Genomic DNA, 25,741 nt, shown 5'->3' with positions numbered 1-25,741 from the left:
CTCACTTCTTAGGATATGGTGTGAACTTTTCCTCCTTCTTCCCTGCAGATTCATGACTTGTCAGTCAGTAGTGGGAACTCTGATTGAATCGATCTATGACAACAAGGTTTTAGTCACTGGATACCAGTGGAGAAGAAACATTATTTTAAGGTAAAGTATTTTCTCCTCTTTAAAAAGTATTCTCCTATCTTCATGAGTATGACTTTTAACTGTTGCATCAAGTTCTCACAATGTATTTAAGTGTTCCCTACTTAGCGGAGGATGATGGCAGCACTTGAAAAATGTGTCATATTTTTCTGCATTTATAGCGATATCTCTAAATACTTTGAGGTGACTCGGCTCTAAGATCCGCATAACTAATCTTTAATTTTTAAAGTTAAAGAAGACATGTAGCTTTGCATAAATGAAATTCAAGAAGTGGATTATGAGATTTTTCTAGAGTGAAGGAATTTGAGGCTAATACATTTTGAACCATTTTTCATCTTCCTCCATAGATCCTAAGGGTTTCCCATATGACATTAACCATATAACCACATGCCGTGCAGAATGTGTCCATTGAATAGCTTGGAATAGTGTTTTAACATATTATCATTATACTGTTTCTCATCTAAACCAGGGAGAGCCACAGGGATAAGAAATCTTTAAGGAACCCACGTGCAGAAAAATGACCTCTGGACTGTACCCAGGCCCTGTTCTGGTGTTGCTCTGCCTCCTTCTCCATGGCTCTGAGGAGACCTGCCCCTCCATGTGCCTCTGTACATCTGACATAGTGAGCTGCAGCTCCAGCGGTCTGACCAAACTACCTCACTCCCTGCCCTCCTCCTCCATCACCCTGGACCTCAGCTACAACCATCTGTCCTGGCTGGGTCCAGGCAGCTTCAACCGGATGCCCAGGCTGGAAAACCTCCGGATGGCCCACAATCAGCTCAGCGCCATGGGCCAAGCTGTGTTTCACAACGCCACCGGCCTCAGACACCTTGACCTGTCCTCCAACAAGCTCCGTGTGGTGGAGCAGCACTACTTTCAGGGGCTGTGGAGACTGGAGGAGCTCCTTCTCTTCAACAATAAGATCGCGCGGGTGGAGGGTGGCACGCTGAGCGGTCTGAGCAGCTTAAAAAAGGCCTACTTCAGCCTCAACCAGATCACCGACTTCCCATTCTTCTCCATCCGGGACCACAGTCATCCCTTCCTGACCATGCTGGACCTCTCGTCCAATCGCATGACTACTTTGCCATGGGAGGATGTGAAAGCCCTGCCAGGGTTGGTGCAGAAGGGGCTGTTCCTCCACAACAACTCTCTGGTGTGCGAGTGCTCCATGTACAGTGTGTTCTGGCACTGGGAAATGAGGGGCTACGACTCGCTGAAAGACTTTATGGATGAGCACACCTGCTCGATCTACGGGGATTCCCACGCCTCCATCCGGTTCCTCCGTCACAACCGCTTCTTCCAGAACTGCACTGTCGGGAAAACGGTGGCGCTGCCCGTGACCGTGCTCCTCTCCAGCATAGTGGTGTCTGAGGGAGAAAGAGTCCGTCTAGACTGCCAGACGTCCCTCAATAGCACGGACCTCTCATTTACATGGCTCTCCCCCAGCAAGGGGTACATCACCCAGACCAGCATTAACGATACTCTAATTAGCCTGTTTCCTAATGGTACCTTGGAGATCTCTGCAGTCAAAGTCAATGACTCAGGTCTGTACGTATGCACAGCAGTGGATATTAAACAGACGCTGAACGCAACCCGTGAGGTGAATGTGACCGTGGTCCGGCCCGCAGCAGAATCGTTCAACACGGGATACACGACGTTACTGGGCTGCGCGGTGACCATGATCCTCATCCTCATGTACCTCTACCTGACTCCGTGTCGCTGCAGCTGCTGCAAACAGCCCAGACCTCCAGCCATCCCCATCGCCACCTACGACCCCAGCAGCTTCTCCTCCATTTTCTCCCCCTCCGCCGGCCACAGAGAGCGAAGTAATAAGCATGTGGCATTCATGGAGCCAGTGATGGAGGAACAGAACGGATGCCTGAAAGCCGACACTGACCAGTCCTCTTTGCAGTGGGAGTGGGAGACCTCAGGACCGACCAAAACTCCTTACTCAGGAACTAGCAGTGAGACGTGAAAATAAATCATTCCCACTAGTGTGTAAACGCTGTGAAGGAAAAAGAATATCATCTCTCTTTCCCTGACTTTTGCCAGCCGTGGTTAAAAGGCCATGTGAACAAAGAGGGGAAAAAAGCAATATCTTCTGCTCCACTTCTGCTCTTCTCTGTCATTTGGCCAGTAGTTGTCTGAGATGAGAAATGAAAGTTTCAACTTTGGTTTATTACCCTCGGAGTACTGACATTGCTAAATCACAGTAGAGCCATTATCAGCCCTAAAAATCAGTTAATAACTTTTCTATGTACTCAGGTACCGCACTAGACTGGGGGTGACGTTTCTACTGGGAGCGGAGAATGAAGCTGGCTTTTCACAGAAACTGTTTAACAAGGATTAAAAGCCATGGAAAAGCACTGTAGGTTTATGACTGTAATGTAGTTTAGAAAGTAGGTTCAGTTTGTGTATTCCAGTTGAGTTGAAGTGGTCTGTAATTCGTGTGGTAGAGATAGGCACTTGCACTGCAACAGCTGAAGATCACCTAACCTCTACAGCCCATATCTTTTGATAAGATGTAACTTGAACATAAGGTACTGAAAACTTTATCCAACTCCTGGAAACTTCTGTTCCCTATGTTCTTAATAAATGTTTCAGACCCTTTGCATCAGTTGCACGTCCTGGTGGTAGTAGGCAATAATTTGAAGCAAATGCATACATTGAAATATGGTGGAATTCAACAGTATTACTAGCATACTGAAAAAAGGAGGAATTAAAATACAGTGAAAAAATCAATGAATTTGATTCTGGCCAGAAGCCATAGCTATCAGCAAAAATTTAAATATGTTATCTTGCAGAAAACAGGAGCGCATCCTGCAGCGATGCATCATCCATATACATATCTCATATGAACCTTTTGCATTAATCTGGCAACAAACAATAATGACTCTCTATCAGCATCCTGCTTATCTGGCAAATAGCATAGTACAGAAATCTAGGAGTGTCAACAAACCAAAAGCAAACACGCACTGGACTTTCCCTCAAAGACAGGATCTCTTTGATCAAACAGCAAAAAACACTTTGAACACTGAGGAACAAACAACCACTAAATCTGAACTGAAGTGACAAATACTTAAAGCAAATCTGACACCAATCTGGGATCGCATTGTTTTGTATAGTTTTGTTTTGTTGATTCAGTGTAACATGCTTCATATGACAGAATTACACACAGCAACATCAGAGATGAAATATGTTAAAGTAAGGATTCACACGCACTGGATAGGACTTAAGTGTGTGGGATGAGAACATTAGGTCAGTGACATGAAAGACCAAAGACAGCATATGGGTGGTTGGAGATGAAGGGATATTCAATACTTGTTGAGACAAACAATGGCCTTAAAGGAAACAAATCAATCTATGGAAGTCCACGCATCTATAATGTTTTCAGATTGTGGTTTAATCTTGATACAAACAGTGGATGGGACCAAAGATTGCATTGAGATTGGATAGGATTAGATGTAATCCTTCATATAATGTCAAGGAGATGTAGTGAGTAACCACACATCTTAGTCTTACATTTCACAAAGGAGAGGAAGTCAGCAGAGGAGAGGCCTTTGATTATTGCCAAATCCTTAATTAAAACATGACTGTTTTCGAGCCTGAGGAGACTAAGATTCTTGTGCAACTTGAATATAAATTCACAGACAGAAAGGTAGAAATGAGTCAATCCATGGGAGACAGTGGGTAAAACTGGGACAGAACAGAACTGAAGGAGCTCTTTGACTGAGGAAAAATCCTTTTAACTGAGAGAGCACTGCTTTCTCTATTGTATACCACTAACAACGTGAGCATCCTTATGATGAAGGCCCACAGATGGGCTGGTATGACAAATGACAAAAGAAAATTGTGAAACACTGTATAATCCTAATTAACTTTTAATATTTAAAAAAGAGTTCTAAAGTGCTTTGGTACCAGTAAGCAAGCCTCGTGAATAATATTCAAATGTCTGTACAAAAATTACATAACATGCCGTTATTTGGCCGTGTGCGGTAAAATCCTCTATCAGGGTCTGTCCTGACCAGTTGTTTTTCAGTGACAGCGCACTATAGACATTACATGGAGGGATGAGTGGAGGTTAGGTTTTAGGAGATTACCACAAGGATAAAAACCAGGTGCTTTGCCAATTTCTCTGTTTTTTAATCCCTCTAATCTGGTTCCCCACTCTGACACAGCACACACAGCTGGGTTAGGGATTCATTGTTTCTGACATGATGAACACACAGGGGACATGATGTGATCACTTAATGACGGGACGTCCCTTCACAAAGCGCCTGCGAATGACCTTGCTTATGTAAGCGCACAGCTGATTTAGGAATGAACCTGAATTAACAGCATTTCAAAATTGGGATTACTGAAGTTTGTATTCTAATGCCATTTGGTGACCACTTTTAATCTAAAAAAAGTATAGGACTGCCAGTACTTCACTTACAATGAGAGGCCTCCACAGTGCATTTTAAAAAACAGAGGCATAAAAGAGTAGTACAATACAATATCCCTACTTTCATTAGTCCAAACAGATATTTACAATTAAAATCAGATACAAATTTCCAACGGAGACAGAGTATACGTGGGTTTTGTAAGGTTCGATCTATTGACTTGCACAATCTATCCTGAACTGCTCCAACAAGTTACACAGATGTACAGGAAAGGGCCACTTGATGCTTGAAAAGATGCCCTTCTCCCAAAGCAAAACACCCCACCACGCTCCAATTAAAGCATGCACTTCTCTTCCCAGATTATGTGCTTTCTGGGATTTGGTCGGGTTCCAAGGGATTCAAAATGATTTTATTCAAGAATCTAATTACTGTGAATGGGGAGTTTTATTCTGAATAGCTCAAGTGGCATTGCTTTCACTGGTGAAGGGCTGCCTCGACTGGCAACGGGGACTATTACTGAACTGCCAAAACAGTCATCAGGGAGGAGTGGAGGCATCCAGCTGCAGCAGATACACACACATCTCTCAGACATTGTGACACCCACACACGGGCTCAGTCGTGTCCCAGTGTCACCAATCCAACTAAAACCCCTTGTCTCACTCTAATTGGACACTTTACTTGGTATATGTGTTCGAGAAACACACGCGGATACACAGTTTTCACCAGAATCTCTCACAGCGTGACTATAGATCTTTTTTTGGGAGGTAGCAAACCAAAAAGACTAAAATAAATGTGTCCTGCTGTGCACCAGACAACAGGCTGTTTATCATACCTTTGCACTGAATCTAAACGCAGGCCATGTTCTGAGTTTAGACATCAGCAGTGTGTCTTTGCAGCGCTATCAAGCATCTGGGTGTCTACATGTCAAACGGGATTGTGGGCCCAATCAGATCACTGTGGGGCACATCGCACATGAACGCCTCATTAAGCAGATTTATGGATCTATCGCACATCATCGCAAACAAACCAAATGAGCATGTGCAGCGATACTTTCTGGTCTAGACAAACCATTCAGCATGTCAGAAGCATTATGCTTCCTCACACGGTCTCTCTGGGGCTGTTACGGGCGTCATCAGGTCCGAATTTGTTCAAATATTATGGCATTTCACAAGCACAGTGACCTAGAAGTACTGAAGTTTCACATTGTTGCCTCTGACTGCTTTACTACAATATCCTCCTGTCTTTTAATTCTTCCTTAGGTGGTCACAGAGCTTTCCTTGCTGTTATCTGTCAGTTTCCAACATGAGCAGCAGGTGATATTGGTGCACTAATAAAACTCCTATGCAAAGGATATTTATGAGGGAACTTGTTCACTGAAACATATCAATGAGCTTTGATGAAATTCAGCTTCATTATTTCCACCTATACTGACCTTTACTGAGATAGACATTATAAATACCATAAAATACATTGACCACACATTTCAATAAGCCAGTCTACACATACAGTAGCTGCATTTGAGCAGGAAGACGCCTTCATTATTATTTCCACACTAAAATACTAATGACCTTTACTGAGATGGACATTATAGAATGGAATAAATGAATTATAATAATCTACACACACAGTTCCTGCATTTAAGAAGGAATATTCCTACAATTACTTGTCTGTCACTGTCTGTGATGCTCCAGTGAGGTTATCGTACTTAATGTTTTTTGTTTGTTTGTTTTTACCTCCTACAGTATCACTATCATAAGAGATTGCTGATATTTTCTTCTGAAAGTTATTATAGGATAGGATGCGTTCAAGTTCGCTAGCTTCTATTTTCTTATGCGCCAAACCACATCCGGATTTAGAGTAAATTAGTTGAGGTACCAAAAAAAATTGCCTCTGCAAGATCCACTTTCATCGAAATGTGTTCACTTACTTTCTCCCGGCTCGGCACGTGCCGTTCTGCTGATCGGGCTCAGTTTTGTCTTTCAGGGCCTAATAGAAGCTGAAAATAGGCAAATAAAAGTTGGAAATTAAGGAGGTTTGTCATATGCTGAGGTAGGGGGGCGAAACAAGAGAAGCAGGACTGGGTGACTGCCTGACGACTTCTACCTGGAGAAAAGGCAAATCATCCCACATGGACGAGTCTCCCTCAGTTGAGCGTCAACAGAAAACAGCGCCCTCTGCTGTTTTCTCCAACGAGGTAATAAAAAAGCATGATCAACCCAAACAACACAGAACATTACCTACCTCTCCTAATAATCCTTTCAATAATGGTAGAGCCGAGGGACCAATGACCTTCAGCATGCGGTTTCAAAGGGTTTTAAATGGATGCAATAATACCACGCTGCTCTTTACAAGTCCTGCCTGCAGAGAGCCACTCTGGAGACTAGAGATTAAAAGATCCATACTCTCACATTTCCACTGCAGTGCTTTGCATCTTTTGTCATGGTCTAAAAGTAATCCTTTCCTCCGAATTTAGAGGCTACAGTGTATATTAATACTTAATGCCAGTGGTGTGCACAGACTCTGAAAAGGACAGGGGCAAATTCTCTAAAAGGGCAACTTGTGTGTCCTGGTGGCTCAGTTGGCAAAGCGCCTACCATGTAAATGCAACGTCTTGGGTTTGAAATTGGCCTGAAAGCTTTGCTGCTTTGTTACACCCCCCCCCCCCCCCCCCCCCCCCCCCCCCCAATCTTTTCTGTCTCTTTTCACTGTGAACTGTCTAATAAAGCAGAAATGCCATAAAAAATAATCTTTAAAAAGGCACTTACCCAAAAATGCGAGAGGGGTCCGGGGGCAAGATGCTCCCCCAGGGAGAATTTTTTGAAAGTCTGCTTTTAAAAAGTCATTTCTGGGTGAGATTTGTTCAGTGGCATGCGCATACCCTTTCAAGGGAGAAATGTAATATACTAGCATTTCTGACCTCTCAACAAGATTAATATGTAATCCAATCTAAAAAATACAGGTATAAAATGAAATGCAGTGTGAAATTGAACAGCTTTGAAATATCAAATAGGACCCTAACAAATTAGTTTCTTTGTTTAACCAGATAGCTTCCATTTCCATCTGTCAGAAACTAAGAAAAAATGTTTTCATACAAGATAAGAAAACAGTATTAGTGTTTCTAGATTATGTCACTTGGTTTATACAAAATAGTGTTGGTATTCAGTAGTTGAAATTTCCACTTTCATCAAGTTGCAAAGTTGCACTATTCTGTCAATAAGAGTCAATTCTTTTGGGGGTTTGAAGGCCCTTAAGATATTCAGGTGAAACGGCACTAGGCTGCTGAAAGTGAAGAGACACTTGCTGTTTCAAAAATATAGCCCATATTCAGACCAAAAGTAATCATACAGTTTATGGTGTGAAAAATTAGATGAGAGAAATAGACGTAGCCCCAGGTTTAAAATTGTGCTTCCAGGCCCTAATAGTTGCTTCTCAAAGCTGTTTGGCATCTCACAATTTTGGCAGTTTTTTTTTCGTCCAAAGCAGCTACAAACATTTTCATCTGTACAGATTGGATAAGAGAAGAGGGCAAATGTATTATCAGTTTATGGAGGATGAAAACATTCATGTAGCCTTAATGCTCCCTGCACATTTTGAACATCCTGTATATATGCTGTAATTTCACCTATTGTTTTTCATTTGTAATATATTACATGTTTTGACTTAATACTGCACATATTTTTTCAGTATTTTTTAAATCTAATTTACTTCTACTGCTAACTTTTCTGCACACCCTATTAATGCTCTAATTTCAACCTCTTCATACATTCATACCCCCATTTGTTGTGTTCTTTCTATTCCATTTTTCTTTGCCTTATCTTGTTACCATTTGCTGCTGCAACAGCCAAATTTCCCATCGGTGATCAGTTAAGTTCCATCTTATCTGAGGTGTGCCTGGAGTATGAGTGAAAGGACAGTAAGACAGCTGTGGTTTACATTTTTAATGGTTTGCTTGACACTGTCATCAAACCCATCACACAAACAAGATTTGAAACGTTTTATTTTAATAGATTTTTTGAACAACCAAATATGTAAAAAAAAAAAGAAAACCAACAGCAAAAGTGAAGTTTCATTCACTTCTTTTTTTTTTTTTTCTTTAAAAAAATATCAGCCTTCCCCCTTGTTCACAAACCGTTTCAAAATTGGGACAAACAGAAATTACATGACAAATCCGAGAAGCTGGAAGGCCATTACATTTCTTGGCAAATATAAATATAGTGGTTTGAACAGGGTCTGAAACAGCTCACATGGAAAGAGCATACATACAGTATACACGACAGTAGGACACTCGGCACTGCCTGTATCAATTTTTATTAATGTAGAAAACCAGGATCCTTATTTAATGATTTAAATCAATGTGTTTATGACAAGTAAATATATACATTCAGCCAGCTCTAATAGTCTCTGGAGTATGGCGTTCATGTTCCCCTTTACATCACCATGATTGTCTATTCAGGGGGAGTAATTGTGAGAGTATGTGTAGTCCGGGTAGTAATCCTGCCCCCCACCCCTTCCCAGTGGATAACCCCAAGAGCAGGGTCCACCTCCGGCCCCTTCCCCCCGTTCGTGTCCTCGTCCTGGCCTGGGCCAAGGCCCTCCAGGTGGGGCTCCTCTCCCTCGGTAGCCCCCTAATGAACCAGGACCCATAGCACCCCGTATAGCCCCGTGAGCCATCGGTCCATGAATGATTATATTGCTGTAGCCTCCACCACTCAATGGATGTGGAGGCAGCTTAGGTCTGACTACTGCGCCCCCCCTGGTGGCTGCTATGGGAACACCCACACCAGCTCCAAGGTTGTCAGCGCAATTCACCGGAGTCCTTCCCCCCTGACTGCCAGGGGTGCTGCCACCGAGGGTTTCAGTCCAGTCCCTCTCCCCGCTCTGGGGGAGCCCACTGTGGGCCGCTGAGCCAGATGTGGCCGCACCCTGGCTGTTGGCAGTCTCACAAGTGCTGGTCCCTGCTGTCCCCCAAACACCCTCCCCAGGTCCGCTGAGTGTCCTGTCTGTCTGCTGCGTGGGGGTCCCGCTAGCACTTTTAGATACACTGCCCATATAGCTGGGCTGGGCGTCACTCTGGTCTGTGTAGGGGAGGGTGGTGGAGAGTGGAGAGGCCTCCACAGCTGTGCTGGGCAGTGAGCGAGCACCGCCTGTAGAGAAGGCCCCAGCAGCCCCAGACCCTCCAGTGTCAGAGCCATATGTATGACCCATCATCATGAGGTGAGGCGGAGGGGGAGGTTTGACCTCCAAGGGGAGGGAGGCCAGGTTGGCCAGAGGTCCTGCTGTGGTTATGAGAGGCGGGGCTGGGACTGTGGTAGAGGCTGTGGCTGGGGGCCGGTAGTCCTGTTCGTGGGTGCTGCTGCAGGGTGAGGCAGGATAGGCCGGGGAGGCCGTGTAGCCAGAAGAGCCAGCGTAGGATGCCCAGGAAGCTGAAGGACACAGGAAGCTCTGGTGGGGGTTCACAGAAAAGCCTCCGGGTGACATGCTGCCAACGTCTGAGGAGCCCGAGCCTAGCTGGTTGGTGGCTTTGAACTGAGAGATGGCCGTTTTGAGAGCAGCGTAGTCAGACAGGTTGGGAGTGCTCTCGGGGGTCACCTGCTGGTCTGGGAGTGGGGGACGGAACTCCTCCGTCTCCGGTGGGGGCGGCTGTGGGGGCTTCTCCGTAGCAGCTTCCTGGTTCTGCTCTGAGGACTCCGATATGGCTGTGGGCTCGCCGTCATCAGAGTCTAACGACATGTCCTCCTCCTCCACACACTCATCATGCACTACTGGGAGAGCAGGATAGAGCACAGAGAGAGTGAGAGAGTGAGAGAGAGAGAGAGAGAGAGAGCGAGAGAGAGAGAGAGAGAGAGAGAAAGGTAGGGGAAAGTGGAAAGAGAGACATTCAGAAGTGAACAAATGTATTACAAATGCATTCACAGAATCAAAGCCCTGAAAAAGATGTATGTGTAGTAGTACAACCATCTTTATTCAGCCAAGTACCAAGTTAATTGTATGGGACACAAGCCAATTTAGCAAAGCCATTATACTACAGCAAAATGATATGAGTATTCCTAGTGTTGGACTATGAAGTTACTATTGACACTACCCACCAGTAGAGGGCGGCGTTGGAAGCTCGTTCTGATTGATGGAGCCAATCAGGCTGTGGAAACCGCTCAGGATGTCATCAATGCTCGCTATCACTATTCCATTTCTGGAGTACTGTAGGAACATCTCAAACGGCCTCTCTGCAACAGCAAGCAACAAAATGCAACGTTTAATGCACATATTGAATGAGTCAAGGACAGGGCTCTAAACAATAGTAAAGCTTCTAATCCCCTAAAATGTAAAAAATCAAATGGTTATATATTAGGGATGCTCCGATAACGTTTTTTGCCGCCGATCGTCTATGAGCCATATCTGCCGATACCGATCGGCCATACCGATAGTTTTTTTGTTTTGTTATAGCAGCTGGTATAGCAGTATTAAAGGTCTAACAGTTTCCATTTTACATAGGCTACATTTCATCCATCAAATTGAGTCCGGGTTAAAAAGTATCCACATTTTCTTTTTTCCTACCTCAATATTTACTTGATCATTATGTAAACAAAACCATGTGCGTTCTAGCACAACATGATTTAGTGAGATTACCGAAGCACAAGACTCAGACTGTTGCCACTTGCCTGTGTTGTTGAGTCGAGTTAAATAAATGGAGACACCCTCCGAAGATATATATCCGTTTCAGTCTTTGTTTTTGTATAGCCTAAGTGAATGTTCTTAAGCATTTATGGGCCCGAGCCCGGTTTAAAACCGAAATTTTCTTAGTAAGTTGGCTGTTTATAAGTAAACTAATTCCAAGTTGTTTGAATGACAAAAATCTGTTCAGAATTACCTGCGGGATCTTACTGAATAGCCTACTTCCTCTTGCAAAGGACTCGCAAAGCGAGTGTGGTGCCGCAGCGAAAACCCGACACTTACATTTCAAATCGTAACCTTTGATTGACTGGTGATAAAAACATAATTGACACAAGGAATTAACAATCAGACTTTGCGGATTACAGAGAAATTTGAATGACAGAAATCTGTTCCGAATTACGCACGGGATCCATGGTTATCAACCTGCCTGCGTGCGCACGGCGCCAGAGAGGAGACGCTGTGCCGCTGCTGACTGAGATATGAATATGTATCGATCACAGTGATTGATACACAAGGTTTAAGGTTACATTATAATACATATAACATTCTGATTATCACACCAAATAGCTTACTCCCCACCCCAATTATTATAAAAAAATAAATAAAAAAAAAGACGTTGTATCTCTGACCACGAGACCCGGGCCCGAGGAATGGAGGGGAAATTCCTACCCCGGCTCGGGTTCGGGCAGAGAATCAAACCTCTGGTCTCGACCGTCGTCCAGTTCAGCACCGCGGACAGCGGTGCAGACCATTATGTAAACAAACGCACATGGCTCACGTGTTTTGCGTCATCGATCGGTTTTTGCAATCGGCGACCATAAAGCATTATCAGACTTCTCCGATCTCATATTTATACTGAATATCGGCTGATTCCGATTGCTGGCCAATCAATCGCGGCATCCCTATTATATATCATTTATTCAACTTGAAGGCATTGAGGAAAACACCTTACATAAACAAGTTTCAGAGATACACAAATTCGGTTCTGTGATTTATCCAGTATTAATGGTTGAATCTGAAGTTCACACTTTTTGACACACATTCACACACTTGTGTCAGATCAATGGGCAAAAACGATTTAGCTGATGGCCGTGATGAAGAGGATGATGATACCTGTGAGGAAGATCAGGTGCCGCTGCTGGGTGTGCTGAGCCTGGAGCTTGATCAGGCAGTCCAGATCTGGGGCCTGACGTGATTGGGTGTCACACTCATGATAAGGTAGGAACTCCACCAGATGCTTCTTCTGATAGACTGTCAGGAGGTTCAGCAGCCCCATGGCATTGGTGTTCAACCTATGAGAAGACAGCAGACATGTACCAATACAGAGTCATATATTTGTTCACTGCTCACGGCTAGGTGACGCTTTGGTTCATATTTACCACAGCAATGTGATCATTACTATTCTGGGCCTCTCTCACTACTATTTTGGATCAGTCCCCTACTAAGACACTGACCTGCCCAGCTCTTTAAGCTTCTTTTGGGACTTGCAGTGCACCTTCCACTGCCAGGGGTGTTCAGGGGTGCTCTGCTCCTCCAAGAACTTCAGCAGCCCCTGCAACCGATCTGGACAAGACAATAGAACACAAACTTTGTTAGGATTTATCTCCAACTGACACTTCCATGACCTCGCACAGATCCCAGACAGATGAGTAAAACTTACCCTGCGTGATAAGGTCAGGGTTGAGGACAAACTCATCAGACACCATGAAGCCTCCAGACACAAACAGCTCGTTGTAGGTGTGGTTCTTGACGTCGTCCAGAGTGTCCACTCCAGCAAAGCTCACTGAGGACAGCTTCTTCAACGACACCAAGGCTGGGATCTGCAGGGGGAAGACAAAGGATTTTTACAAATTGAAATTCAATATCACAATACAAAAATGTGCATATGGGGCAGAAAAATCAATTGTGATATTAGCTACATTTTATTCTGCTGTAGTAATCACAAATGAGACGGCTTGCCCATCACTATTTTACAAGCTCTCCATCGAAATTATACTTTTCGCATTTTGTAATGAGTTTTATGAATCGTTGTTTACATTCTAGCAAGCCAAAGCCATTGCTAGAAAGATTTGTGGCTCAGAAATAAACATAATTCTGCAGTCATACTTTGACTGTGCAACTTTTACTTATTACATCGGATCGTGGTTGTATCGAATCGTGAACCCCATTTATTTGTACTTTTTTTATTTAACCTTTATTTAACCAGGAAGTCCCTTGAGATTGAAATCTCTTTTCCGAGGAAGACCTGGCCAAGACAGCACACCAGTTACAGTTTAAATAGAAATAAAACACAACAGACAGGGAATACAAACATATTGCGTATCGAATCGTATTGTGAGAGAATATCGTCCCAACTCTACACAATACTGATTTAATATTCAAAGAACCCTAACTGTGAAATAAAACTAATTCAACTCGACAGCCAAATAAACCACAATACATTGCAGCAGGTGGAAAAATGCAATTCTTTCTGCTTGATCACTGGGAGCAGGTCTGTCTGGATCAGCTGACAATGAGTCATCTGAACAACAGACTGGAAGTGTGACAGTGACCATGTTGGAAGAGGATGATGGGAGGTGACGGTACCTTGTGGACATGTGCAGCGATGTCCTCATTCTGGATGATGATGAGGAGCTTATCTAAACTGCTGCTGTTTTCTAGAAAGGTCTGCGGGTTGCACTCGCTGTTTCCCAGACTTATCAAGTACCCCTTGGTGACAGACAGGAGAGACATAATTGTTGTTAGGGACAGATGGATGAATGCTTCTCTCTCTCTCTCTCACACACACACACACATACAGAAAGAGACACGGAATATGCAGTGAGTAAGAAGAGGGGGTAGTCTATCACATTACTATTCCTACACTTGTACTGTGGTACTGTACACGTGTTGGTTGACCTAGGTTAAACCTTAGGGACAGATAAAACAGATATACACAAGATACACCATCTCAGGGCCATTCGTCTCAGGGCCATGTCAGTTATCAGTCATGTGGCGACATAGTCTGCTATTTAGTCTGTCATGTATGTATCTTATGTCAAACAAATAACTAACCTGTATATATCTAAAGTACTTTGTGTCAAAGATAACATAACTTAAAAATATAAACAGTGCTACACTGTTCTGTTTGTTGCTTGCTTTTGTCTACAAGGTGAAGAATAGAAATGAGACCCCTTTTACAGAGAAATCTGCTTTTCTGCCCCTCTGCCCTGCTACATCTCTCTGGCTGTCAGTCTCTCCTGTATCTTTACATCGTTACATTACAGCCTTTGACATTATTATCTACTCTGTTTTACTGCTCAGCAGCTCCTCTGGTCCAGACTGTCCCTGCTCCCCCTCAGGACGAGTCCTTTTCCTTCTTTGAAAATATTTTTCAATATTAATCTGGATTGAGGGAGCAAACATTCAGCGTTAGAGTTAAAAAGTTAATATTAACGTTATCAGTCCACTCAGTGGATACTGACTAGCAGCTAGGCTATACAGCGTGCTAATCTCGTAAACTCAGCTGTATTCCGAGTAACGTTAACTGTTAGTTCTTCTTTTCGGGAATTCGGTCGGCCGTCTTCTTGGCATGGAAAAAAACTTTCCCTCACGCATGTGCAGTGGGAGGCAAACAGACGGGTCCGGTGAGAGAGCGAGTGAGCGAGAGAGAGTGACAGACCGAGCAACAGAGACAGAGAGAGGGGGGGAGCAACAGAGAGAGCAAGCGAGAGAGAGAGCGAGAGACAGAGAAAGTGAGAGATCGAGAGAGAGAGAGAGATCGCGTGGAGCAATTAGGGGCTGAGCGAATCAATGCGCTACACGCAGTTCTACGATTAAATAGTGAAAAAAAAGAAATTTGTGGCGGTCAGTACTGATATTGTGGCGGCCCGCCACAAAGTTTTCTATGTGTGGGAAACCCTGGAGGGGTAGAGCGAGGGGAGATTGTCCACTAGTTAATCGATCACGGATGGCGTCGTTCTCTCGGACGGATAAAAATTTTTTTTTTAAAAATGCTAAAATGGGTCGCCAAATATACTTTGGCGGCCGTTAATATACCTGGTCGGCCCGCCCAAGTAAAGTCTATGTGTGGGAAACACTGTATATACATCACATGACTGTCACAGTACAGGGACAGACTGACATCACTGACTCTGTTCATGTTGTTCCTCTCCAATGATGCATCATCTAATGTAATAACTGATCAGATCGACTCCTGTCTGTTCCTGTGCTCCGGTAGCAATACTACATACAACAGTACTTTTCACTTGAGTATGGCTGTGCAATTTATTACTGCAGACAGCTGTGGAAGGCTCTCTGGCTCCAATAAAACAATGGCAGTCCAGGAGTTGTGAGTTGACATTTTTTCTCCCCTAACGAAAAGAAAGAGCAGATTGAGAAATACGATGGGTCATCATCACTGACTCTTTCCTGCCAATATGGACCATAACAGAGGATAATAAAAACAGTGACAATGTTAGAAATGGGGTTGCTCTGCCAAAGCCTCCCAGGGAGCTAATGCTGTCAAGGTTCCCTACCCATTTTCCATTTCCACTTCCATGCTTTTTCCAGACCTTTATTTTTGGCTGGATTTGATGGGGGTTTTTTTGGATTTGGTTGGTGTTCATTATAATGTCAGTTGATAGTGGCAGGGAAGTGTGTCTGTCAACTCAATTGATGTACAACTACGTAAAATGGGCAGTAATATGTATCGGGGACTGAGTAACAATATTTTTCCATATTTTCCAAAAATTTCTGTGCACTTTCCAAATTTTTCAAACCCTGGAAATTCTTGCATATATTCCACACTTTCCAGACCCACATGGGAAGCCCGTATCTTACCTTGATCTCCTTGCAGACGGTGCTCTCGTCCCCCTCGTCCCCAGAGTAGATGTAGAATTTCACTGTGTTCTTGGTGACGTCCTTGAAGATCTCCACCAGGCTGCTGAACACTTCAGGCTTCAGCTGACCAATCAGGCTGTTGGCCAGCAGGTTGGACCCAGTGCCGGGAGCAGAGCCCGGGTTTGGGCTGGGGTTTTGAGTAGAATTAGACTCTGGGGAGTCTGTGACTTGAGAGGGAGAATACATCTCTCCCCCCAACCCTGTCGAGGCAGCATCTGTTTTTGTCTTAGTGGATGCTTTCTCTTTGACAGTGCCCAGTTTACGGCTGTGAGAGGAGGCGGCGCTCTTGGACTGAGAGGGTTCTACTTTGGTTTTGGGAGGTGGGGTGGCGGTGGGCGGCGGTGTAAGATTAGACGTGGCCACTTGGGGAGGTGGGGGAGAAACCTTGGAGGCAGGAGGTGGAGCTGGGATCAACTTGCCCATCTTCTCACATAGTGCTTTGACATGCCCCTGGACCGGGACAGAGGTGACGTACGGTACAACAAAGTCTGAGAAAGAACTGTTGGGCAGCCACGAGTGACGTGGGGGCAACCGTGGGGGCAACTGGGAGGTATAGTAGATGTGATGAGTCTGCATGATGCTTTTAATGTCAGAGGTGAGGCTGTGAATCTCTTGGTTGAGTATGGTGTCCAGGCTGATGGAGGGCCTGGGGGGAGGCTCCTCTACTATGGCTAACCTGGGTGGTGGGGCTGCCTTTTTCACTTCCACCACTGGAGGTGCCTTCAGCTCTGGGTTGCTGTCTGCCACTGCCACAGGCTCAGGTAAAGGCTGGGCTTTGTCTGAAGGAAAGCAGAGAGGCCATTAAGGAAGTGCTGATGCTCTTCCAATCTATACATAATCATTTAATTTAATAATTACATCAAAACTGATTTGACAGGAAACTTGTTACAGTGATGCATTGGATACCAGAAATAATTAATAGATATAATATAAATAATATCTAAATAAATATGGCTACTAAGTACAGATCAGTGTGTGCTGGCTGCTTTGTGGTACCTTCATGTGTGGGTATACTCCAGGTTGGGTTGTCTGAGGTGTGAGCTTGCTCCACTGGGGAGCCCGGGCTGAACGGACTACCAGGGCTGCAGTCCATGTCCTCCTAAAAAGAGAATGCATCAATAGTTCTAATCAGAACTAACCTAACGTGTTCATTGCATGGTATAAAATATTCTGGAATAATAAACCCGGCATCAATTGTTTTGTGCTCGAGACACATCTCACCTCTGTGTAGTTTGTCTGTGATGCCGGCTCTTCCTGTTTCCTGAGGTCCGGGTCAGGGATGCTAGGCTCCCTCCTCCCTGTGCCCGCCGAGGGCTCACCATGGTTTGGCTGCTCGGACACCGAACCCTGGGTCATGGCTTTGTTGAGAGTGGCCAGCAGGATCTTGAGAAGGCGTTGGGTTTCGTTGACTGAGGAGCTATGGGCATTGCCCCGGGCCCTCAGGTCAGTGTCGTAGATACCCATACTCTCCATCACTGCTGTCAGATTGTAGTTCTGTCCACTCTCATCTCCAGCTTCGTCTGCTTGGGCTCCTAGCAGGACACACACACACACACACACACACACACACACACACACACACAGTTAATGAGAGGCATGTGATAAATGTTGCTTGTTAGAATACCCTGAGCTTCCTAATAACAGTAACCTTTCTAATAAAGACTTTTTTCCAATTCCCATTTGTATCACACGAGGAATGTGTCCGGATAACAAAAAGCTGTTGATCGGGCTGTTGACAAAAACATTATTTAAGCTAGGTGGAATAAAAAACTGGAATAAATACTACTTAAATTGTAGAGCAGGGGCTTTTCCTGTCCCTAGTTACAGTGAGCAGCCAACAATTGTCAACAATTATAGTATTGGCATGCTGGAGTTTGGACAGCTAATTGCAGTTGGATTAGCTACAAAATGCATCCATTTTGATAAAAAAAAAATAATAATCGCGTTTAAAAAGATCTGTGCCAAAAAATCAAGTAATTTCATTTTGGTGATGTAAGCCATGCACTAGCTGCATATTTCAATAGTGCCAATGTGTAGCCACATGTCTTTTACTTAATGACAGAATTATTGACAAACCTTTGCAAATCCTTACATAAAACCATTCATGCCAAGTTGTGCATGTGTGCAAGCGCACACAAAACAGCAACATCACAAAGCCTGAGGCCCTCCTCACCTCTACTGGGTTCTCCGTTGCTCAGGGGATCTGTGCGTTGGTGTTTGTTCATGCCCCCCCTGTCCTCACCCTCTAGTTTCCTCTTCAGACTGTGAGAGTCCCAGGCCCCATCCTCCCCAGCCTCCCCCCTTTCCTTCCCAGGATCCTTCACAAGGGCTTTCTTATGGAGTTGGATCAGCTTCAGCAGCTGTTTCATCTTGTCTTTATCATACTCATTCTGGGACAGCCGCAACCTCTGGGTCTGAGGCTGGGACTCAACTTGGGATTTGTGCTGCGACTGCGCCCCATTTGAATGGGACACCCCTGACCTCCGTCTGCTGCTTTCCGGGGGTGGCCTTTCTTGGGCTCCCTCTTGGGCGGGCCTCTCTGGAGGTGCCCTGTCCTGGGCTGGCTTTTCTGGGGGCCTCTCTGCCCTGTCTGAGCCCCTGTCTGACCCACCCCAGTCGGAAACGGGGCTGTATTCCACTGGGGCTGGGGCTGGGGTAGGCAGGGGGTTCTGTATTCTTTCAATCATGTCCTTTGCCTTGGTCAGAGATAAGATGTAGGTAGCAGGGTTGTGGACATAGGAGCGCAGCAAGCCATCCATGTTATATTTGGGTCTGGGCGCTGGGTGCAGGTTGCTCCGATCGTCCAGGTTCTGTTTGTACTCAGGCAGGCTGAAGGGCCGGACTGTACCGCTGTCTATACGGGTTAGGTAATCATGAGCCTGCCGCTCCACCCCAGTGCTCAGGTCCTTGCCTGGGTTGGGGCGCAGCTTGAGTAGGGCGTAGTGCAGAGCTGGGACAAAGGGCTCCATGGAGGACATGATGGCAGGCTGGGGCTCCACCGACAGTGGCTCTGGCTCATATAGTCTGGATGCTGAGACAGAGGAGACAGGTGTTACTATTAAATATCAAAATCAGCACAGGTGCATTTGTAGTCCATACTGCCCATGGGGCCCAAGAATGTATCAGGAAAAGGATGTATAGATATTAATACTTACAATACTTGACAACCATCCTTGACTCCTGAAAGACAAACAATGCCTGCAGGTTCTTCTCAAACCGCCCCCGCCGCTCTAGAAAGCAAACACAGCAACCTCTTCAGTGCTTAACCCTCACCAACTGGAACAAACAGATGTTCAATTCATGCAAAAGGGAAGAGTGAGAGCAAAAGAAAAAGTTTATTGGCACCTTTGGCATCGAGCATCTGAGCTGAGGACAGCAGGAAGAGAAAGCCCCTGTCAAACAAGGGCTTCACCAGCACCTGAACCAGGAGAGCAGACACTGCAGTTAGAAACACCCACTCCACCGACACACCAAGGCAACGACAGTATGCCCCACTTCACAAAGTTAACATGTCTCATAAACTACACAGACAGCCATTTAAAAAGCCAGCCTCAGCCTTACTATCTGATTATGGCGTCTTTAGTGATTAAAACAATGGGGGAAGATCTAGATGAGAGAGCAATGTATGGCAATGGCTCTCAAAATAGGACCTAGATAACCCCAGGGGTCCGAGATGTCAGGCAGGTTCCCAGTGAAAGGAGTAAAAGCTTAATTTCCCCAGTACTTCATTGAATAGCAGTTGGCAAAATGATTGTGGCAGAATAGCAGAATGTAGAAAAGTGGTTCTTGTAATTATAGCCTTCCCTGTCTCCACTGTTATGTCTTCACCTACAGCACAGACAGGCAATTCTGCATTCAATAAAATCTGAAAATCTTCAGAAGATTTTCAGAAAAGGCATTTTCAGAAGAGGCAAGAAATGTGCTGAGAGTCCCGGATCTACTCTCTATCTTTTTGAGGATCTCATGCATGAGAACCACTCGCATGTGACACTACAGGACCACTACAAGTGTCCTGCTAGGTAACAGTGTAACATAGTGACTCACCATCCTGTCCCTCTCCAGTTTGTGGACCAGCGCTGCCAGGCTGCCACTGGTCGGCTTGCCCTTTCCATCCACCACTTCAAACAAGCTGCAGGACATCCCGACCTTCGTCACTGGGGACAGGGAAGAGCAAGTTGGAACAGGCAGCGAAAACCACCGCATCCAGAGCAGATGGACATCAACAAACATGGTGGGAAATTAAAATAAGCCACTAGCCAAATGTTGGCAAATGTGTTGTCTAGGGGCTTTTGAGTTTATCAGTTGCACTAGCCACTTTTTGTTTTGTTTTCTACTTCATTCAAACATATCTTACATTCTCTATGCAGTCATGATGAATTAAAATCAGATGTTAAGAGTTTTTGCATGTTCAAATATATTTGCAGTACTTGTTCCTGCAAATAATTTGTGTCTAACTTTAATAAGTTTACATGAGATAGCTATATCTAGCTTTTATACATTTTTAACAGGTTTAACTCTCAAACTAAGGTTTTATGTGGAAATACAGTGCATGATGTAGCCTTAGTACACTTGCTTTACAAATTGAATTTTCAAATCAATCAACAAAAATAATTCAACCACTAAGGAGGCTCAGTGGGTAGGGAGATCGTCCCACACAGGACGACCTGGGTTCAAGCCCCATAACAACAAGCATCCACTCTACTGAGGTGTCCTTAAGCAAAATATTGACCTGAGATTGTCCTCACTGACCTTCACGTGAGATGTTGTAGGTGTCCCAAGAGAAGAGCACAGGGGGAATCCTCCTCTTCACCTGCTCTAGTTGCATGCCCCGACTCACCTCCAGCCTCTCAGGCCTGCAGGAGGGCATACACAGATCAATCAGACAGCGACACACAAACGCCACCAGCATGAATACACAACTACGGTTCAAATCAGGCCTCTCAAAAAAATGGAGGTCTACATTTTGCATAAATACATTCTTAAATATTTCCTGTTTTCACACAAAAAATACATACAATGTTAAGGTTAAGCATGTAAGAAATCTTTTACAGCACACCCCCAGTCATTAATGATTAACAAAAAATCCCAATAACACTGAGTATGTGCTTCTAGAGATAAGCAGACACAGGTGTGAGGGTGAAGGTTTACTCACAGTTTGAATGGCAGGTAGGGGCGCGTGGAGGATCGTAAACAGACCTGGAACAGCTCCTGGCCCTTGTTCACCAGCGGACCACTCCACACAGTGTAGCAGCTCTTCCCTACATGGCATCAACACCACAGGTCAAAGGTCAGACATGATGTAAACAGAAAAATCCAGGCTTATGGTTGAAAATCTCTGTGCATAAGTTAGATGTGACAACAGCAGTCTCAGGTTTGAAGTTCAATATGTTTTTTAGATTGTGTATTGTAACTGAGACATGCAAATATTTCAAGATAACATGCTAATGAACTTTAAAAAAAATGCTGTACCTCTACTTCCTTCAGGGGAAATAGTGTTGAACCTGTTAATGGGAGAAAGAAAAAACCCGTTTAAAAATCAACCATAGAACACAGTGGAGATGCTATACATGTTGTGTTGCGTGCACTCCTCCTCACTTGAAAATACATGCTGGCTTTCCACAAGAAAACATACCTGTGTGCAGTCATAGGAGCTGATGCAGCCTCCTTGCCTTTGTACTGAAAGGAAACCACAGCGTATGGACACACATGCCTGGGCCGTGCCTTGATCTCATTGAATGCAAACTCAAAAAAGTATTGCTGAAAGGCAAAGAGACAGATCCATTCAAATAGAGAAATACAGTCCAACAGACATTAAAACTTTAAAAATGTCCATTGATAAAGCACACATACACTCGTACAATCATTGAACCATAAGGAACCCATGTTCACCTGTGTGAGCTCAAAGGCCCTGTATGACAGCAAAGACGTGACCCTATTGGCACTTTTGGACACGTGACAGTCAAACTTGGTCGTAGGTTCCATAGCATTCTTAGGCATGTTCTCATGGATGTGCTTTAATCGGCCCTGAGAGACAAAACATACTGGTTGGCTGGAGGTCCCACAAGAATTAGTAGCATCAGCATGAACATATGGTTGTTATTACAGGAAAGTAGAATGGTATTCCATACCCTCATAACTTTAAAAACGATCATGTCCCCAAAGAAGCCCACATCAAATGGGTTAATTTGAAGCAAATCAGAGAATTTGGAGAGATAAACACCTAAAATGACAAAAGAACTGAATTAAAGGACAAGCATCATAATCATACTCCATCAAAATGCATTAGAGAAAGAATCGTAATCAACACTCATCATCACTGTTAATTACTTGTTGATGCTTGTTGACATTTTGAGAAACACTTTGAGGCAAAGCCTTAATTCCTTGTGTAGGCACTGATACTACACCAATCAGCTCAGAGCCAACACTTAAGTTATGTATTGTCACATATACTGGAGCCATTCTCAGCTGTTGCTAAGCCATGTATTGGGTATCTTCCGTTGTAACTTTATCACGTCAAAATTCTAAGCTGCTTGCCAGAGGATAAAGACAGCAGCCGTACCAGAAGTGGCTCATGCTAACTCCTACATTACAGTAACAGCAAATCAAACATCCTCAGACCTAGATCAATAACAAAGCTGTTCATCAAAATCCCTCAGAAGAATGGAACTAGTTAGGGAGCCAACCTTCAGAGAATTATCATGAGTGAAAAAAACAAAAACAAAAAAAACTTTCATCACGTCTACTTCTATGCAGAGTCTCCTTGTAAGTCAAGAGCAACACGTAAGAGCACAGAGCAAGCCAACTTACCCACTACTGGATTTCCTAGCGTAGTAATCCTGGAGTGCCCAACCGACAGACCCTTCTCACAGATCCACTGGAGCTAGAGATACAAGGGAACATACAAAGCTCAGAATCATGTAAAAAGCCAATCTTAGTCTATGACTTATCCATCATCTTTTTTTGCCTCAGAGTGATGTTTTGCAGGCAGGCTAACCTTGGATTTGTCAGGAAAAAGGAAGCAGTAAGACTCAGCCAGTTCTTGTTCAGTGCGCCCCTCTTGCTTCATCTCTCTCCGCTTCTCTATAAACTGGCAGGCAAAAGGAGTAGACAGGAAAGATGATAAGTTATAGCAATCTGTAACTCATAAACTCTAGCACACGGCTCTTTTAGAACACGCAACTTGGAAGAGCAAACTCCTACACTTTGTCATACATTTATTAGAGCCTGCTCTCAGCATGTGCTTTCAAGTGCATTTTTGGGATTATAGCACCATCTAGTCGTTTTCAGACCTTGGCTGTGAAGACTGCTCAATATTTAAACAACAACATTCTTGCTATATTGTATTGTAACCTACAAAACAACACCGTTTTTTTTTTTTGTATTTTTTTTAAAAAGGAGCAACTTAAATGCTGATGTTCACAGTGTGGAGAACAGGAAGACAATGCCCAACCTCCTTCTCCAGCAGTTCATTGTGAATGAGCCTGGCCTTGCAGTAGGAGAAGGTTCCTCGTGATGATGAGTCTAGGTAAAATGACGAGAGAGTCTTCACAAGGTCCTCAAACTCCCGGCTGTCAGGGGGGAGAAACTGGTACAAGCCTGCACACACAAAGGGGAATCGGTGGATTAGCATATGGCATTAGCAGAGTGTACCTGTGTGTGCATGTGCAGGTGGAGAAGAGGGTCAGTGCAGAAAGCAGCATAATCACAACAAAACTTGAATTCAACTAACAGGAGACGGCCTCCTCATCAAGCTGATCGTTGGAATCATGCAACACGGGCTCGTATTATGATTCCTTTCATGGCAACACAAGGAAGCGGGGCTCACACCAGCAGGCCCATGAAGGACGTTTCATACTTCTATGCCGGGTGAGCCACTTCTCTGGCTATTCTCTGACTCTGGCTATATTCTGCATGTAGGTTAGTATAGCTCAACGGGCTTGCAATGAAGCAGTAGCACTCTATGGGGAACTTATTTTCTCATCTGCTAAACGCAGCTAATCACACCAGCTTACCAAAACTTGTGCTCTGGGAAAGGTGTGTCAGTATTAGGATTGGAAAAGGTGATAAACAACAATAACCACAGTCATTTGCATAAACAAACCACTGTCTATGCGTGACCAGTCTTGCATCAGTCAGTATTTAGATAGGGTGGATCATTTCAATCCAAACATATCCAAAGGAGTGAAACCACCAGTGCCTGTCTACAGACTACCTGCATGGAATATCATCACCATCAAGCTGTGGGCCTGCTAGTAGTAAACATCTCTCATGTGAGTCACTTGGAGTCTGGAGACAGCTCACAGTGGTGCACACACAGCCAGGTTTGTCCTGGCTTGGCTTCGCAGCCATTTGTGTGAACCTTTCCAACTTGGGCTATTAGGCATTTTACACATCAAAACATGCAACCTGCTGAGGGAAAAGTTTACCAAACATTGCAAGCAAGGCTGCCTTGAGAGGCCTCAAACGATAGGCCCAGCTACTTCTGCTCAACTTTGCATATATACAAATAACTGATGTTCAATGCAAGGTCCTAGGACCATTGCCAATGTGCCACTTTGGTTTGAGTACTGGAGCTATCTCATTGGCATTGTAGAAGGCTGCAAAGGATGAATGATTTGAACTCAGGTCTATTAAACTGAAATGATGCACTAAAGCACCAATGACACGAAGTGTGTGTCTGCACTCGTGGGGTGATAGCATCCCTATTTAGATTTCACCAAAGTGTCATGGCATTGTTAAGACCTTCTACGAGATGGGTGTGGTGGATAATCTTATGCACTTTACTGTGGTCAAGAGGACACCCACATGCTGTCAGGTGAGTACTGAAACGTGCTCATGATATCACCATCACAACAACAGCAAGGCTCCCATGAATAGCTGTCAGAACCAAACAAGGTGGGCTTTCACTGGGCAGTCTTCAGGTGCCTCTTTCAGGCGCCTTCACAGTAACGTAGCTGCCTGCTGCTTATGGGTATCTTGGATACCTGAGCCAGACTACCAAAGCAATGGCTGCAAAAAGACTAACGCTCCTCTCGGCAGACCAATCAAGGTTATCCATGGACTTAACAATGCAACGTTAATTTTAACCTCAAGCGACAGTGAATATTCCGCTAACATTGATAAGCTAGCAAGGCCAGCTAGCTATCAAGCTAGCAACATGCAGCAGCAGAATTATGAAAGACAGGACAGGCTCTGTTCAAAATAGTAGCGAAAGGGCACCACCTTTCCGTTCCCTAATCTTCCTTGGGATTTGAAAATTTTTTCGTGGCAACTCCTCGTTCAGTCTCTGGCCAGGCAAGGGCGAGCTGCTGGAGCTCCGGGCGTCTGTCTGCACGCTCCTCCGCCGATCAGGGGCTTCTTGTTCGGGCATTACACTGTCTCCACATCCAGTCTGATCGCCATTTTGGTTGGCTGTGGCCGAGGTGGCGGTTGACGGCGAATTCTTCACGGATTCGCCCCCCTCCGAGCGGAGCTCGCCTGTCTCGGAACATTCTGTGTCCTTTTTCCCCTCCGCGTTGGGGTTCAGGGCCATTTTCGGGCACCGTGCACGTCTTGCGGGCAATGTAGCTCTCTAGATACGGCGCCGCTTCACAGACACACTCTCCTCCTCACCCAACCTCCGCCATTATGAAAATGACGTACACGTTCTTCTCCACCACTGC

General features: G+C 44.7%; 2 protein-coding genes across 5 annotated transcripts; one reads left to right on the top strand and one right to left on the bottom strand.

The window, feature by feature from the left end:
- The first annotated feature begins 664 nt into the window (after window positions 1-664).
- Window positions 665-2,122, top strand: LOC139928277 (amphoterin-induced protein 3). Its single transcript, XM_071920756.2, has one exon. It carries the CDS (start codon window positions 665-667, stop codon window positions 2,120-2,122), a length of 1,458 nt encoding a protein of 485 aa, XP_071776857.2.
- A 6,337-nt stretch (window positions 2,123-8,459) lies between these two features.
- On the bottom strand, window positions 8,460-25,688 carry tasorb (transcription activation suppressor b). 4 transcript variants are annotated; one of them, XM_071920765.2, is made up of 23 exons: window positions 25,302-25,688; window positions 23,530-23,675; window positions 23,074-23,166; window positions 22,887-22,959; window positions 22,208-22,299; window positions 21,969-22,103; window positions 21,712-21,836; window positions 21,549-21,580; window positions 21,232-21,337; window positions 20,829-20,932; window positions 20,124-20,233; window positions 19,425-19,497; window positions 19,235-19,309; window positions 18,253-19,110; window positions 17,301-17,611; window positions 17,076-17,178; window positions 16,020-16,858; window positions 13,785-13,907; window positions 12,859-13,018; window positions 12,653-12,761; window positions 12,312-12,490; window positions 10,616-10,750; window positions 8,460-10,291 (listed from the first exon to the last, which is right to left on the bottom strand). In XM_071920765.2, the coding sequence occupies exons 1-23, from the start codon at window positions 25,609-25,611 to the stop codon at window positions 8,979-8,981; spliced, it is 5,604 nt and encodes a 1,867-aa protein (XP_071776866.2). In that variant the 5' UTR covers window positions 25,612-25,688; the 3' UTR covers window positions 8,460-8,978. The 4 variants fall into 4 exon arrangements, with proteins under 4 accessions (XP_071776866.2, XP_078144495.1, XP_078144497.1 ...); XM_078288369.1 differs by having other exon boundaries at window positions 8,460-10,288; XM_078288371.1 differs by lacking the exon at window positions 10,616-10,750 and having other exon boundaries at window positions 8,460-10,288.
- Window positions 25,689-25,741: the final 53 nt, after the last annotated feature.

This window comes from Centroberyx gerrardi, chromosome 14, assembly GCF_048128805.1.
Source record: "Centroberyx gerrardi isolate f3 chromosome 14, fCenGer3.hap1.cur.20231027, whole genome shotgun sequence".
NCBI lineage: Eukaryota > Metazoa > Chordata > Actinopteri > Beryciformes > Berycidae > Centroberyx > Centroberyx gerrardi.
This window is presented reverse-complemented; position numbering and strand designations above follow the sequence as displayed.

Excerpts from the sequence above, each read along its gene's own strand:
- tasorb (XM_071920765.2), bottom strand. The coding sequence starts at position 25,611 with ATGGCCCTGAACCCCAACGCGGAGGGGAAAAAGGACACAGAATGTTCC. Across the intron at positions 13,019-13,784 it reads TCGCTGCACATGTCCACAAG|ATCCCAGCCTTGGTGTCGTT; the intron begins GTACCGTCACCT and ends TTCCCCCTGCAG. Across the intron at positions 12,762-12,858 it reads CCCTGACCTTATCACGCAGG|ATCGGTTGCAGGGGCTGCTG; the intron begins GTAAGTTTTACT and ends TGTCTTGTCCAG.
- LOC139928277 (XM_071920756.2), top strand. The coding sequence starts at position 665 with ATGACCTCTGGACTGTACCCAGGCCCTGTTCTGGTGTTGCTCTGCCTC.